A 14,570-nucleotide genomic window follows, 5' to 3' on the forward strand; every position below is an offset into this window, starting at 1 on the left:
GAGAACCCGGTTCAAAGGTAGAATTGGACGTTAACTGCAGAGTGTGGTTAGAAACAAACTCCACAGGTTAATTTCTCCTGCTAGCAGTGTTGATGGTGTTCAGCAGACAGACATCTGGAAGTTTAAACACGGATTCAGGCAAAGCAAGTCCAGCAGCTGGAGCTTGTGGCTTTTAAATTGAACATCCCAAATTGGTTGAAATAAAGTGCTTCCACACCTTCCTCCTTCTCCTCCTGGCCAATATCTGCCACGATATCGTCCACCGTGTCCGGGACAATATTGCACTGCTCTCCCTGTGGACAAGAAACATGATTCAACATCACAAACACTGACAAGATTCTCAATTTACCATTTAATATCACATTCTTATCGGAGACAAGGGTAAACACCCGAATATGTGTAATTTATTTTCTTGACAATCTTCTGTGAAATGGAGGTTAGGTCAATATGACATCTGGTTGTTGGTTTAAAAGAGACAGATTTGTTTTTCAAATAATTATTTGCTTCAATTGGAAGGAGACAAACACATTGTAATTTTTCTATGTGTTTTCCAAAGACTTGCTATGATCACTATGGCAATATACGCTGAGTGCACAAAACATTAGGAACACCTTCTTAATATTGAGTTGCACCTCCTTTTTGCTCTCAGAACAGCCTCAAGTCGTTGGGGCATGGGCTGTACAAGGTGTCAAAAGCGTTCCACATGGATGCTGGACCGTATTGACTCCAATGCTTCCCACAGTTGTGTCAAGTTGGCTGGATGTCCTTTGGGTGGTGGACCATTCTTGATACACACGGGAAACTGTTGAGCGTGAAACAGCGTTGCAGTTCTTGACACACTCAAACCGGTGCTCCTGGCACCTACTACCATACCCTGTTCAAAGGCACTTCAATCTTTTGTCTTGCCCATTCACCCTTTGAATGGCACACATACACAATCCATGTCTCAGTTGTCTCAAGGCTTAAAAATCCTTCTGCAACCAGTCTCCTCCCCTTCAACTACACTGATTTCAGTGGATTTAACAAGTTACATCAATAAGGGATCATAGCTTTCACCTGGATTCACCGGGTCAGTCTACTGCCCATTCAAAGAGCTATGTATCCAAAGCAACATTACATGTATAGTGACTGTGAGGAGAGTTATGTTGCATGAACATTCACATTTCTTCAGCGAGAGGGAGCAGACACAGACAACGATAGCGGAATGAATGAGCCAGGAGCTGATGGTACCTTTCTGGCTATCCTTTCCACCAACACCCGGGCCAAGGCTGTGATGGGGCCTCCCTCAGTGTCGTAGAAGGGACTCTGGGGGTGGTCCAGGCTAGTCAGGGGCCGGATCCTCTCCTGGGGTATCGTAGGCTTGTTGGGAGACTGGAATGGTACGAGACAGGTTGGACTATGAGTGACACAATATTGACATTGGGCTAGGAGTAAGTGTAAGACAGGGTAATATAGGTCCACGGAAGGGAGTTAGTACAACAGTACTAACAATAACTCTAATAGGAGTTAGTATAGGTGCAGAGTTGGTATTAAAGGCCCAGTGCAGTCATAAATATGATTTGCCTGTGTTAAACTGTGTAAATATCAGACCAGTTTCTCTGTACATATATTGATGAAAACCTGCTCCAGAGCGCTCATGACCTAAGACTGGGGCCAAGGTTCACCTTCCAACAGGACAACGACCCTAAGCAAACAACGACCAAGACAATGCAGGAGTAGCTTCAAGGACCGTCTCTGAATGTCCTGGAGTGGCCCAGCCAGAGCCTGGACTTGAACATCTCTGGAGAGACCTGAAAATAGCTGTGCAGCAACACCGCAGAGAAGAATGGGAGAAACTCCCCAAATACAGGTGTGCCAAGTTTGTAGCATCACACCCAAGAAGACTCGAGGCCGTAGTCGCTGCCAAAGGTGCTTCAACAAAGTAAATGGTATGAATACTTAGGTAAATGTGATATTTGTGGAGGTTTTATTATATATATATACACACACACACACACATACTAATAACACTGTAAAATGTTGAAAACTGTGATCACGCCATTTTAGTGTAAGAGCTGTTTGAAAAGACTGCCTGAAAGTTCTGCCTGTTTTGGTTTGATGGAGTTTTGGTCTTCCATGGTGACATCATCTAGCAGTAAATTAGTTAAGAACAATAAGAAAGAGTTTCAAACCTCCACTCCCCACTTGGACCACTCCCAGACAGTCAAATTCTTGCTTGAGAAATTTCCTTTTTGTAACGGCCGTTGGTGGAAGCACAAGGTGGTACGTGTTCGTCATTTTAATGGTAAAGCTGAACACTATACAACAAGCAACAAAAGAACAACCGAAACAGCTCAGTCAGGTGCAAAACACACTAAACAGAAATTAACTACCCAAACCACAGAGGTGGGAAAAGGCTACCTAAGTATGGTTCTCACTACAACGATAGACAGCTGCCTCTGATTGAGAACCACACCCGGCCAAACACAGAAATCCAAAACATAGAAAATGAACATAGAATGCCCACCCTAGTCGCACCCTGGCCTAACCAAAATATAGAATAAAAGCCTATCTATGGCCAACACTTTTCCTAAGAAGCTATTTTTTTATATTTTTTTAAACCATTTTAAAGTACTTCATTGTTACCCAGAAATGATTTGATATTGAGGTAAAAATGGCTTTATTGGACTTTTAAAACCTCTTAAGGTATAGGGGGCAGCATTTTCACTTTTGGATAAATAGCGTGCCCAATTTCAACTTCCTGCTACTCATTCCAGGAATATAAGATATGCCTATTATTAGTAGATGTGGATAGAAAACACTCTGAAGTTTCTAAAACTGTTTGAATCATGTCTGTGAGTATAAGAGAACTTATGTAGCAGGCAAAACCCAAATGACTAACTGTTCAGATTTTTTTTTGCCTCTGACTGTTCCCTAAGTTGTCTTTGCCAAGGGATATTTTTTAGGAACCAGTATCCTACCGCTTCCACTGGATGTCACCAGTCATTGGAATTTGGTTGAGGTTATTCATTTGTGCAATGAAGAAGAAGCACATCCTAGAACAACGTTACACTATTGAGAGTTGAGCAAGACTTAAGAAGGAGAATGGTTTGTTTACTTCCTGTATTGAACACAGATAGCCCCGTCTACAATTTGATAGATTATTAATGTTTAAAAATACCTAAAGTTGTATTAGAAAAGTAGTTTGAAATATTTTGGCAAAATTTATAGGCAACTTTTGAAATGTTTTGTAGTGACGTTGCATTTTTTGGCAGCTGTTTTTTTCTGGATCAAACGCATCAAATAAATGTACATTTGGATATATATGGACGGAATTAATCGAACAAAAGGACCAATTGTCATGTTTATGGGACATATTGGAGTGCCAACAAAAGAAGCTTGTCAAAGGTAATGCATGTTTTATATTTTATTTCAGAGTTTTGTTTAGCGCCTGCAGGGTTGAAATATGCTACTCTCTTTGTTGACATTGTCCTATCAGATAATAGCTTCTTATGCTTTCGCCAAAAAGCTTTTTAAAATCTGACATGTTGGCTGGATTCACAACGAGTGTAGCTTTAATTGAGTATCTTACATGTGTGATTTAATGAAAGTTAAATATGATTTTTATATCATTATTTGAATTTGCCTCGCTGCAATTTCCCTGTTTTTTTCCCAAGTGGGACGCAACCGTCCCCTATACCATAATAAGTGTAACACATCTCAGTCTTAAAATGCCTGAAATATCTATTTTGTATACTAGTTGAGCACACCTAAGATGTAAATCCGGAATCAATAGTAAACTTTGCAATAAAAGCCCAACATTTGGTACAGAGGTAGATTATGTACCCATGGGTACATTATGTACCCAGAAAATATATAGATGTGGATCCACCCCAGATTTGGCTTCTGGTGGGCGTGGCAGCCTCGATAACTCAAAAAAAAAAAAAAAATGTAAATACATATTTAGATTCTAGTCAATGTCTACACCAAGTCGAGAGTCGCATCTTTTAGATGAAATTTGAACGAGAGCTAAATGTCTGTCACCAGCACCCATATCACCTAAATTGGCCTTATCTGTGGCCATTTTAGGTCATACAGGTATGTCAGACTGGCTCAATCGTCAAATTATCAGCCTCTGAGTATCACAGAAACACAACACTTTGAATAACAGACAAATGTTCATAACAAGTGGGTATGGGTGAGATGTATCAAAATATAATTTCAAAACATTTATAAAACGTTGTATTTTGAATATGGGGAATTTAAAGAATTTACTTGTGTTACAAAAGGTGAATCAAATCAAAAAGGGTTACTGTTCGACTGAAAGTGTGTTTTTCCATCACATCCAAAAATGACCCCTATTGTTGCTATTAGGGGTTGAAATACTGTAAGTTGGTGCTTTTAGGGTGAAGTTGAATGCACTAACTATAAGTCTCTCTGGATAAGAGTGTCTGCTAAATGACTAAAATGTAATGTAATGTAATGTGTAGCATGGGCACAGGGAAGAGAGCTAGTGAAACAGTATCGGCACAGGGCTGAGAGCGAGCACCTCGTCATGTTCAGCTGCCATCTGTTAGGGGCTTCTGTGTTTGATCTTAATATGCATAATTGATCGGCTGTGTAATATTCCTTTTATGAGTGATTTATGACATTGTTTCCTGCTCGGTGCTTTGTGAATCACCTTTCATGCTGCCGTTCCAGAACAGTAACTTCAGTTGAAGAGAAAACTACAAAAGCTATTGAGTCCCTTTCTACTTTAACTCCAGGGAATCTAGTTTTAGTTCACTTTTGGCTGATATATTAATTGGTGCTGCAGCCAACATATGGAGCCAAAAACTAAATAACCAAATCACATCTGGGGAATGTGAATGCATGATTTGTCCGCTTTCTTTGCATAGAAAGTATAAAGGCTATTTACAGAGTGTGAATGATTATGCTGTGTGTGTGGGTATGCATTGAAGTCTGGATATACTGTATCTTCAGTGGCTTTTCTGGCCTATAGATGGCAGTGTCTCTCCTTTTCTTTTCCCAGTATCTTTACAAACCAGCAGAAAATTGCCTATAAATTCCAGCCCAGGATTTGTTGGGTACATATTTACAGTGTAGCGACACAAGACTAGTCAGTGAGGCAGCCACTTGGGTAAATATGTCCGCCTCAATAAAACGACAACACAGTGGATGTGCTGTTTTATGTTTGCAGTGTGTTTTTCTCTGAATCTGTTTATGCGTTTTTCAGCCGAGGTTGGATGATTTGTATATTCATAAGTCATAAACAAAAAATAAAAAAGCAACGCTCCTGCACTATTAATGAAAGTAGATCAACAGCTTTCGTTCCAGATTCATGGCAAAATACAGAGGCCTGGTTACGAAAGTTAGAATGGCAGAAGTATTTTTACTAGATAACTGAAACCAGAGCCATTTACTACATATCGACCCCCATGTCTGGGGCCTCCAGGGCCTCACCTCGTAGGTGACCCCGTTGTCGGTGCCTGCGTCCCAAGGGATGAGGTCTTGGTCCAGCCTCTGGACCCAGCCACACTCCTTGGTGCAGAGGTCCTCTGCAGACAGCCCCACGTTCCAATCAGGGCTGGGCCCCAGCATGCTCAGAAAGGACATGAGGTGACGCGTACGGTCCACTGAGAACTCAGCCGAGGGAGCTGCCCGCCTGAATAGACAAACAGATACAGACATGCATCTTATGCTCCTCAATGTGCAGATTGATCTGATTGATCAACACACAATGACACAATGTTAAAGACTGGTGAAGCCAGCTTGGTTTTCATTTTAATGCATCACATACCACACCAGTTATCTGCTTTAAGAGTTTAAATGAGCTACATACTGTCCAAACAAAAACATATAACACATTTCTGTCACGCCCTGGCCTTAGTTATCTTTGTTTTCTTTATTATTTTGGTTAGGTCAGGCTGTGACATGGGGGATTTGTGTGTGTTTTTGCTGGTCTAGGGGTTTTGTATGTTTATGGGTTGTTTTCTAGACTTGGTGTTTTTGTAAGTCTATGGTTGCCTAGATTGGTTCTCAACTAGAGGCAGGTGATTATCGCCGTTTCTGATTGGGAACCATATTTAGGCAGCCATGTTCTTTGGGTATTTTGTGGGTGATTGTTTCCTGTGTCTGTGTCTGTGCCACACGGGACTGTTTCGGTGCCAGTTCACTTTGTTATTTTGTATTTGTGTTCATGTTGAGTTTTCTTATTAAATAACATGGACACCCACAACGCTGCATATTGGTCCGATCCTTGCTACACCTTCTCTTCAGAGGAAGAGGAGGAAATCTGTCATGACAATTTCGTTCATAACAGCTCAACATATTAATAAATAATTACTTGTTTCTATTCAGAACTTAGAGAGAATAATGTATCACTAGAACACATTAAAAAAAGTGTTAATGAAATAGATGTTACGTTGGAAATGTTAAGGCTGGTCAATGTGTGTGGAGGCAAATAGACAGTTTCTGTCCCAAATGGCCCCCTATGCCCTATATAGTGGACTACTTTTAACCAGAGCCCTATAGGCCCTGGTGAAAAGTAGTGCACTATATAGGGAATAGGGTGCTTTTTGGGACTCTGTGTTAATTGCCACAACACAAATTCTAAGAGGAGAATAACATCCAGTCACATCTGAATAGTTACTGATGTGTGAAGAGATACTTATATCATATTTCTCCTTGTCATGTTAAATAGGAGATAAACAACAACACTCTGTACAATTCTGTAACGTAACACGATGTGGGAGTGTAGTACTGCTCAATTAGATACAACTGCAGTTCCTGTGAGGTGATAAAACAAGTATGGAAACAACAACCTACACTTCGCTGTGCCCTATTTAGAGAACTTATTCCACATGCACATCAATCTCTTTAAACAATCTCCTTCCCTTTGAGACATCTATGTTGTTCTGATCCCCCTTTAAAACAAATGTATATTACTTCTCCAAACAGCCTCTTCTAAAGAGAGAAAATTGTCTGGCTTAATTGGTTGGCTGATGTTAAAATAGGTAAATGTAAACGTCTTAATATATTGGAACTGGAGGGAGTCAATTGACACTAATCACAAAAACCCCCAGAGGAAACACATCTCTCATCAAAACACTCTTCCTTTTGCAAACAAAATACCTCATGAAAAATGTACACAATCATTAATGAATTTAAAGAAAACACCCGCAGGCCAGGCAGGTAGCTATTGAATTAATGTTTGGTGATTATCTCCTCCTTAGCCTGTTTTCTGATGAAGTAAAAAATAATTATCAAATGATAATCTCTATAAGTAATTTCACCATTTTAAAACAGACAATTAACATTTTAAAACCTGTGAAAAGTGAGGGTACTCTTGTACATCACAGTGCACTCACACATTCAGGGGCTGCCATGCTGGCCACTGCGCCTTGGTTTTTATCACAGTCAGAACTTCATCACCCTGTGGATGACAAACACAGAGAGAGAAAGATACATTAGTTTGGTCAAATTAGAGAACTGCATGGAGAATACAGAAAGATACCCAACAGGGTTAATTCCTCTCTTTCTTGTGAAATCTAAAACATTTTCTAATGTTGAGAGCTGTGAAAGTGGGCATCTTGGGACCAGATGTGTCTGTTATTTTATAATAGCTGTTTCTTTCCACAAGAGGATTTCTCTTGTGAATCACACACAGTAGCTCAGCTGAGCTGGCCAGCCTGGGGGAGCAGGGTGTTAACATAGCAGCATTGTCACCTGCTGCTGAAAAATTAAAGGCCCCGTAGCAAACAGAGCCTTTTGATGTAAAACTAAGCAGGGGTTGTTGCTGCTCTGTGAGACAGTGTGGTGTCTGAAATCAAACAAAGGAAAAACAGGGTGGTAGAGATCTGTGGTGTTACATGTAGCCTATTATTGTGTTTTCACACACGCAGCAACGCTCAGTCTCTTTTTGGGACGCGCCCCGCTTGCTTGCATACAAATTAAAATATATATATGGTTGACTGATGGTTCCGCAATACCGTGAAAGCCTCCTTCTCTGTCATTTTGAGAAAAGAGATATTGACAAAATTGATATTGGCTACAGGGTCTCTTTGTAGCTTTTTTTTGAGACTATCAACAGTAGCCAGCATATTGCTTTTACCTTCACTATTGAAGGTTTACTTTTGTAAATCACTTTCCCGAAAATAAATAAGCTCAACGAGCAGATTGATGGGAACACCACAATGCTATCGTTTGTCACACACCCTACACATATTTGTAAGCTTCAATCTTGTTTTAAAAAGTAAATGAGCCAATCTAGTTCAACAGTGATTGAACCGAATGGTAGCCGAGCGAGGGCTTCGGAGCTAGCAGACGTGTGGCATGGCAGCGGATCGATACTGAGTTTCCTGAAGTCCCACACAGAGATGGAATTCATGTCGGAAGACCGGGCGAGAAAGATGACTGATGGCGAGAAGAAGTGAGACAGAAAAAAGGGTGCGAGGTGCAAACCCAAACCGGCTGTGAAATACAAGCACAAATATCATACCCCTAAGACATACTAACCTCTCACCATTACAATAACAAGGAAGGTTATTTTAAGTATTTTTTGGGGGGGGAGGGTATGATATTTGTGAGTCTGTAACTTTCTTACTCATCATTACTCACAATTCATTCAAGGTTACCTGTAATCATGGGAGCATCCACATTAATGAAGAAGTTTTAGAAACATATTATATTATTTAGAATAAAAGTGACTCCAAAATGACACAATACATGATTTACCATTAATTATTGGGCACAAAGTAATCTGAAAGCAGCAAATGCATCCAACAAGTTTGTAGAGTTATAAGCTTGATGTAATCATTATGTGCTCGGAATAAGTGTCACGCCCTGGCCATGGAGAGGGTTTTATTCTCTATTTTGGTTAGGCCAGGGTGTGACTAGGGTGGCATTCTAGTTTCTTTAGTTCTATGTTTTCTATTTCTTTGTGTTTGGCCGGGTGTGGTTCTCAATCAGAGGCAGCTGTCTACCGTTGTCTCGGATTGAGAATCATACTTAGGCAGCTTTTTCCCACGTGTGTTTTGTGGGTAGTTGTTTTCTGCTTTGTTTCTGCACCTGACAGAACTGTTTCGTTTTGTTCTACTTCGTGATTTTGTTTCAGTGTTCAGTTTGATTAAATATCATGAACGCTTACCACGCTGCACTTTGATCCACTCCTTTTTCATGCAACGACGAACGTTACAATAAGGGACCAAATACTAAACTTTTCACTACATTAAAGTGAATTTGCCCCAATACTTTTGGTCCCCTAAAATGGGGTGACCACGAACAAAAGGTGCTGTAATTTCTAAACGGTCCATGCGATATCAATGAAAATACTCTCAAATAAAGCGAACAGTCTGCACTTTAACCTCATCGTCATTGTATCATTTCAAATCCAAATTTCTGTTATACAGAGCCAAAACAACAAAAAAAGGGGTCACTAAATTGTTGCTATACAGAGCCAAAACAACAAAAAAGGAGTCACTGTCCCAATACTTTGAGCTGACTGTAATTGGCAGCCATTAAATAAATATTTGTTTGGTTTTCAGATTATCCCTGCGGCCTCCCACTGGCTTTTCACAGCCAGGCCTATTTATCAAATCTGTTTGGATTTAACTTCGGTCGATATCATGAACAATGTTTCCATTGAGAGTTGGCTAGGCCAGACATGTCCAGAAGCCACTCTTGCGTTGTCTTGACTGTGTGTTTAGGATCGTTGTCCTGTTGGATTGAGGTCCAGTCTGATGTCCTGAGCGCTCTGGAGCAGGTTTTCATCAAGGATCTCTCTGTATTTTGCTCTGTTCAACTTTGCCTTGATCCTGACTAGTTTCCCAGTCCCTGAAAAACATCCCCACAGCATGATGCTGCCACCACCATGCTTCACGATAGGGACGGTGCCAGGTTTCCTCCAGACGTGATGCTTGGCATTCAGGCCAAAGAGTTCAATCTTGGTTTCATCAGACCAGAGAATCTTGTTTCTCACGGTCTGAGAGTCTTTAAGTGCCTTTTGGCAAACTCCAAGCAGGCTGTCATGTGCCTTTATTGAGGAGTGGCTTCCGCTTCCGCCGTGCTGCAGAGATGGTTGTCCTTCTGGAAGGTTCTCCCATCTCCACAGAGAAACTCTAGAGCTGTGTCAGAGTGACCCTCGTGTTCTTGGTCACCTCCCTGACCAAGGCCCTTCTCCCCCGATTGCTTACTTTGGCTGGGCAGCCAGCTCTAGGAAGAGTCTTGGTGGTTCCAAATCTTTTCCATTTAAGAATGATGGAGACCACTGTGTTCATGCGAACCTTCAATGCTGCAGAAATGTTTCGGTACCCTTCCCCAGATTTGTGCCTCAACACAATCCTGTCTCAGAGCTCTACGGACAATTCCTTTGACCTCATGGCTTGTTTTCTTGCTCTGACATGCACTGTCAACTGTGGGGCCTTTATATAGACGGGTATGTGCCTTTACAAATCATGTCCAATCAATTGAATTTACCACAGATCAATCAAGCTGTAGTAACATCTCAAGGATGATCAATGGAAACACCGAAGCTCAATTTTGAGTCTCATGGCAAAGAGTCTAAATACTTACACTACAAGTCAAAAGTTTTAGAACACCTACTCATTCAAGAGTTTTTCTTAATTTTTACTATTTTCTACATTGTAGAATAATAGTGAAGACATCAAAACTATGAAACAACACATATAGAATCATGTAGTAACCAACCAATCATAATATATTTTATATTTGAGACTCTTAAAACAGCCACTCTTTGCCTTGATGACAGCTTTGCAAACTCTTGGCATTCCCTCAACCAGCTTCACCTGGAATGCTGTTTCAACAGTCTTGAAGGAGTTCCCACATATGCTGAGCACTTGGGGAGGCCAGGTCATCTGATGCAGCACTGCATCACTCTCCTTCTTGGTAAAATAGTCCTTACACAGCCTTTCATTTTGACTAATTTTGCTGAATGTGAGCTCAATGACACACAGCGTGTCACCATTTTTAGAGAAAGCTAAACAGTAGCTAGTTTTCTTTAACATACTTTGTTTTTGTAGTAAGTAGCCTACCTAAAGTTTCTCTGATAAATATCTTAGCCTTTGTCTTTACTTGTATCTTCACTCTTACCTCCCCAGAATCAAGGCACTCATATCTTTTACCTTAACAAGTTTATATTAGAATTATTTGTCATGTTGACCCTAGGCTGACCTCATGTGATGCCCTGTCCAGCCTCTTGAATCCCCTAAATGGCCCCGTCTGTTTGTCTATATCCAGCTACAGAGAAGTCTGGGCCATAATTGATTTGATTTCAGTGAGGTGCCAGTCAGGCCAGTCACTCCCGCGAGCGGTGAGGAACTGAGAGGCAGGGCCATGAGCCCCCATAACCACACTGCTCTCCCCCATCACATCATGCTCAGAGGCAGGCAGGCAGAGCAGCTCCCTTGACTCAGCCATCTTGCCAGCGTGTGGCACTCCGAGGACCCAACATACCCAGCATACTTCTGCCGCTGCCATTGCCGCTCCCATCTGATGCCCGAGCACAATCAAAACCTAGTGACTTTGCCAAGGGATCTGTTGCATGGCAGCGGGATAAATATTGTCAAATTGTAATAATGTTAAATGAGCTGCGAGCCTCTGGGAGAGTGTGTAATAAAGAATAAACGCTGTCATATTGGAGTTTAAAAGCAATTCTGGGTGCCTGTCTGGAGAATGAGACTAGGCTCTGGGAGATGATGGTGTGGTCTTCTGTTGTGCTGCAATCGTGCAGTTCGGAGGGTGTATTATACAAACATTACAGGAAACAATTACCCACATAACCTTGTGGCGGACCTTTTTAATCTCTTAGTTCAAACAGTGTGGAATGAAGTACACTATATACTGTGCATGGTGCAGACAACAAAGCACATTATTAAATATCAATGTATGTATAAAGTAGGCCTACTATTTTAAATAAGGCAAATTAACTTCTGTTATATAATGTACTGTACAGTGCCCTCAAAGTATTCACACACCTTGACTTTTTCTACATTTAGTGGTGTTACAGACAACATTTAAAAATGATTCAATTCAGGTTTTGTGTCACTGGCATACATACACACAAAACCCCATAATGTCAAAGTGGAATAATGTTTTTCGGGATTTTAACAAATTAATAAAAATGGTAAAGTTGAAATGTCTTGAATCAATAAATATTCAACCCCTTTGTTATAACAAGCCTAATACGTTCAGGAGTAAAAATGTGATGTTTTCAGGAAGCTAGGCATATGTCCCACGTCATTACTTTACAGGAGACGCATTTGAACTCTATTATACATTTTTTTAAATCAAAATGAGTTTTTTGGGGCAAAATGCCTTCTGGAACATGTGAACGTTCATGTGCCCTAATAAGACACTTGTATACCATCTGTAAATGCAAATAAAATGTTAAATTAGGAGCCTACCTGGTTTAGCCATGGAAAAAGGCAGGAACTTTCCCAATAGCCATGATTGTCTGAAATAATGGATGGGGTGGACATGTCGAGAGACTAGTTCGGATTGGTCTGCCATGTAGAATGCTTCTGTTTATAACATGAGCTGCTCAGTATGTGTAGATAATCCTTGCTACCGTGGAGTTCTTTAAGATATGGAGAAAAATGTTGCTACTACTCTCAAAATTGCTGCCCTGAATTTAACAGGCGCTATCGATGAAGACCAGCGGGGAAAAGTTGTGATGAACTACTTTCTGGAGGACGATCGTCTCATGCTGACTCTCTCTGACTCTGAAAATGAATCAGACGATGAGGAAATCCCTGTTTTAGTTCAACACTTTTTAATTGAACCAGACAGTGATGGGAAAGTGTTGTTGTCACGGAAGATGTTGACCGAGTTTTGAAATCAGTGCAATGCCCGGTGGAAGCAGAGTATGCTTGCAAATGCGGAAGGAGTCGAAAAGACACCACAGAAAGCTGTTGTTTAAAACACCTGTGTCCGGATTACATCTTCAAACTAAGGGCAAACATGGCATCCATGAAAGAGAGAGGAGAAGCGTTCATCCATGTACATAGGTAAGAGTCTAGCTACATTTTCAGATATTATATGTTTCTACTTTTGTCCGAAAGTAATTTCATTGCAAGTTAAAGAGTACTGTTAGCTAGCTAGACAACATTAGCTGGCTTGCTCGCTAGCTAATGTGACGTGTATGATCTGTGTAGTTATATTATTCGTATATCAGAAATCTATTTGCATTGCTAGTTATAGTAATGTTAGCTAGCTAGCTAACATTGAGCCTAAACTACATTACCAAAAGTATGTGGACCCCTGCTCGTCAAACATCTCATTCCAAAATCATGGCATTAATATGGAGTTGGTCCCCCTTTTGCTGCTATAACAGCATCTACCTTTCTGAGAAGTCTTTTCCAGTCTTTTCAGCCATGAGCATTAGCATTACCGTCTCTGGTAAACACACACTATATCAAATAAAACCAACGTTTATTTGTCAAATGCACAGGATACAGAAAGTGTAAACGATACAGTGAAATGATTACTTGCATAGTGGAGTCGTTTGTTTAGACATGTAGCTAGCTAGCTAAACAATGAACCATAATTCCAACTCATACCGAATCTACAGGTAACTCAATTTATCCAACTAGGTTCAATGTTAGCTAGCTAGTTAACATTAGGCTATAACTAGAATTGCAAAATCGATTTCTGAGATATGAATAGTATTATTACATAGATCATATGTGTAATGTTAGCTAGCTAGCTAACAGTATGCTTTAACTTGCAATGAAAACAACTTTGACAAAATGAGAAATATTTAATATCTGAAAATGTAGCTAGCTAGACCCTCTTACCTGTATACATGGATTAACGCTTCTCCCTCCCTGTCACGGATGCTATGGTTGCCCTTATTCTGAAGATGTACACTGGAGACAGGTGTTCTCTTTTCGACTCCCTCCGTATAATATTTGCAATTAAACGAGATCATTTTCTCCATATCCTTAGCTATCGAACTCTGCTTCTACCGGGTATTCCACTTTTTCCACTGAGGGATGGCAGGTAGCCTAGTGGTTAGAGCGGTTGGGCCAGTAACTGAAAGGTTGCAAGGTTGAATCCCTGAGCTGAGAAGGTATAAATGTGTCGTTCTGCCCCTGAACAAGGCAGTTAACACACTGTTCCTAAGGTGTCATTGTAAATAATATATTTTTCTTAACTGACTTTCCTAGTTAAAAAAGGTTACAATTTTTTTAAACGTATTTGTTCCAGTTCGAGATATCTTTAAAAAAAAGCCACGTTAGAAAGGATTACCTACACATACTGAGCAGCTTGTGCAACAGACAGAAGCTTGCTACATGGCAGACCAATCAGAACTCATCTCTCGGGCATGTCCAGCACATCCATTATCCCAGCCAATCATGGCTAGCGGGAAGGTTACTGTCTTTTTTCGTGGCTAAACCAATTAGGCTCGTAATTGTATTGTATTATTCGTATTTACAGATGGCACACAAGTTTGTTCCAGAAGGGATTCCTGCCAGAAAATGCATTTTGATTGTTTTTAAATTATGATGAAATGCCTCTCCTGTGAAGTAGTGAAGCGCGAAATATGCCTAGTTACCTGAAACGAGTCACAA

At 40.6% G+C, this 14,570-nt stretch overlaps 1 protein-coding gene across 1 annotated transcript in view; it reads right to left on the reverse strand.

The window, feature by feature from the left end:
• The window catches only part of LOC124003491 (spondin-1-like), a 131,370-nt gene that overhangs the window by 10,430 nt on the left and 106,370 nt on the right, over window positions 1-14,570 (reverse strand). Inside the window, exons 7-10 of the mRNA XM_046311778.1 lie at window positions 7,350-7,414; window positions 5,443-5,644; window positions 1,231-1,371; window positions 218-293 (exon numbers count right to left, since the gene is read on the reverse strand). Of these exons, the coding sequence (XP_046167734.1) occupies window positions 218-293; window positions 1,231-1,371; window positions 5,443-5,644; window positions 7,350-7,414 (484 nt within the window). The remainder of the gene's footprint in view (window positions 1-217; window positions 294-1,230; window positions 1,372-5,442; window positions 5,645-7,349; window positions 7,415-14,570) is intronic.

This window comes from Oncorhynchus gorbuscha, linkage group LG02, assembly GCF_021184085.1.
Source record: "Oncorhynchus gorbuscha isolate QuinsamMale2020 ecotype Even-year linkage group LG02, OgorEven_v1.0, whole genome shotgun sequence".
Classification (NCBI taxonomy): Eukaryota; Metazoa; Chordata; class Actinopteri; order Salmoniformes; family Salmonidae; genus Oncorhynchus; species Oncorhynchus gorbuscha.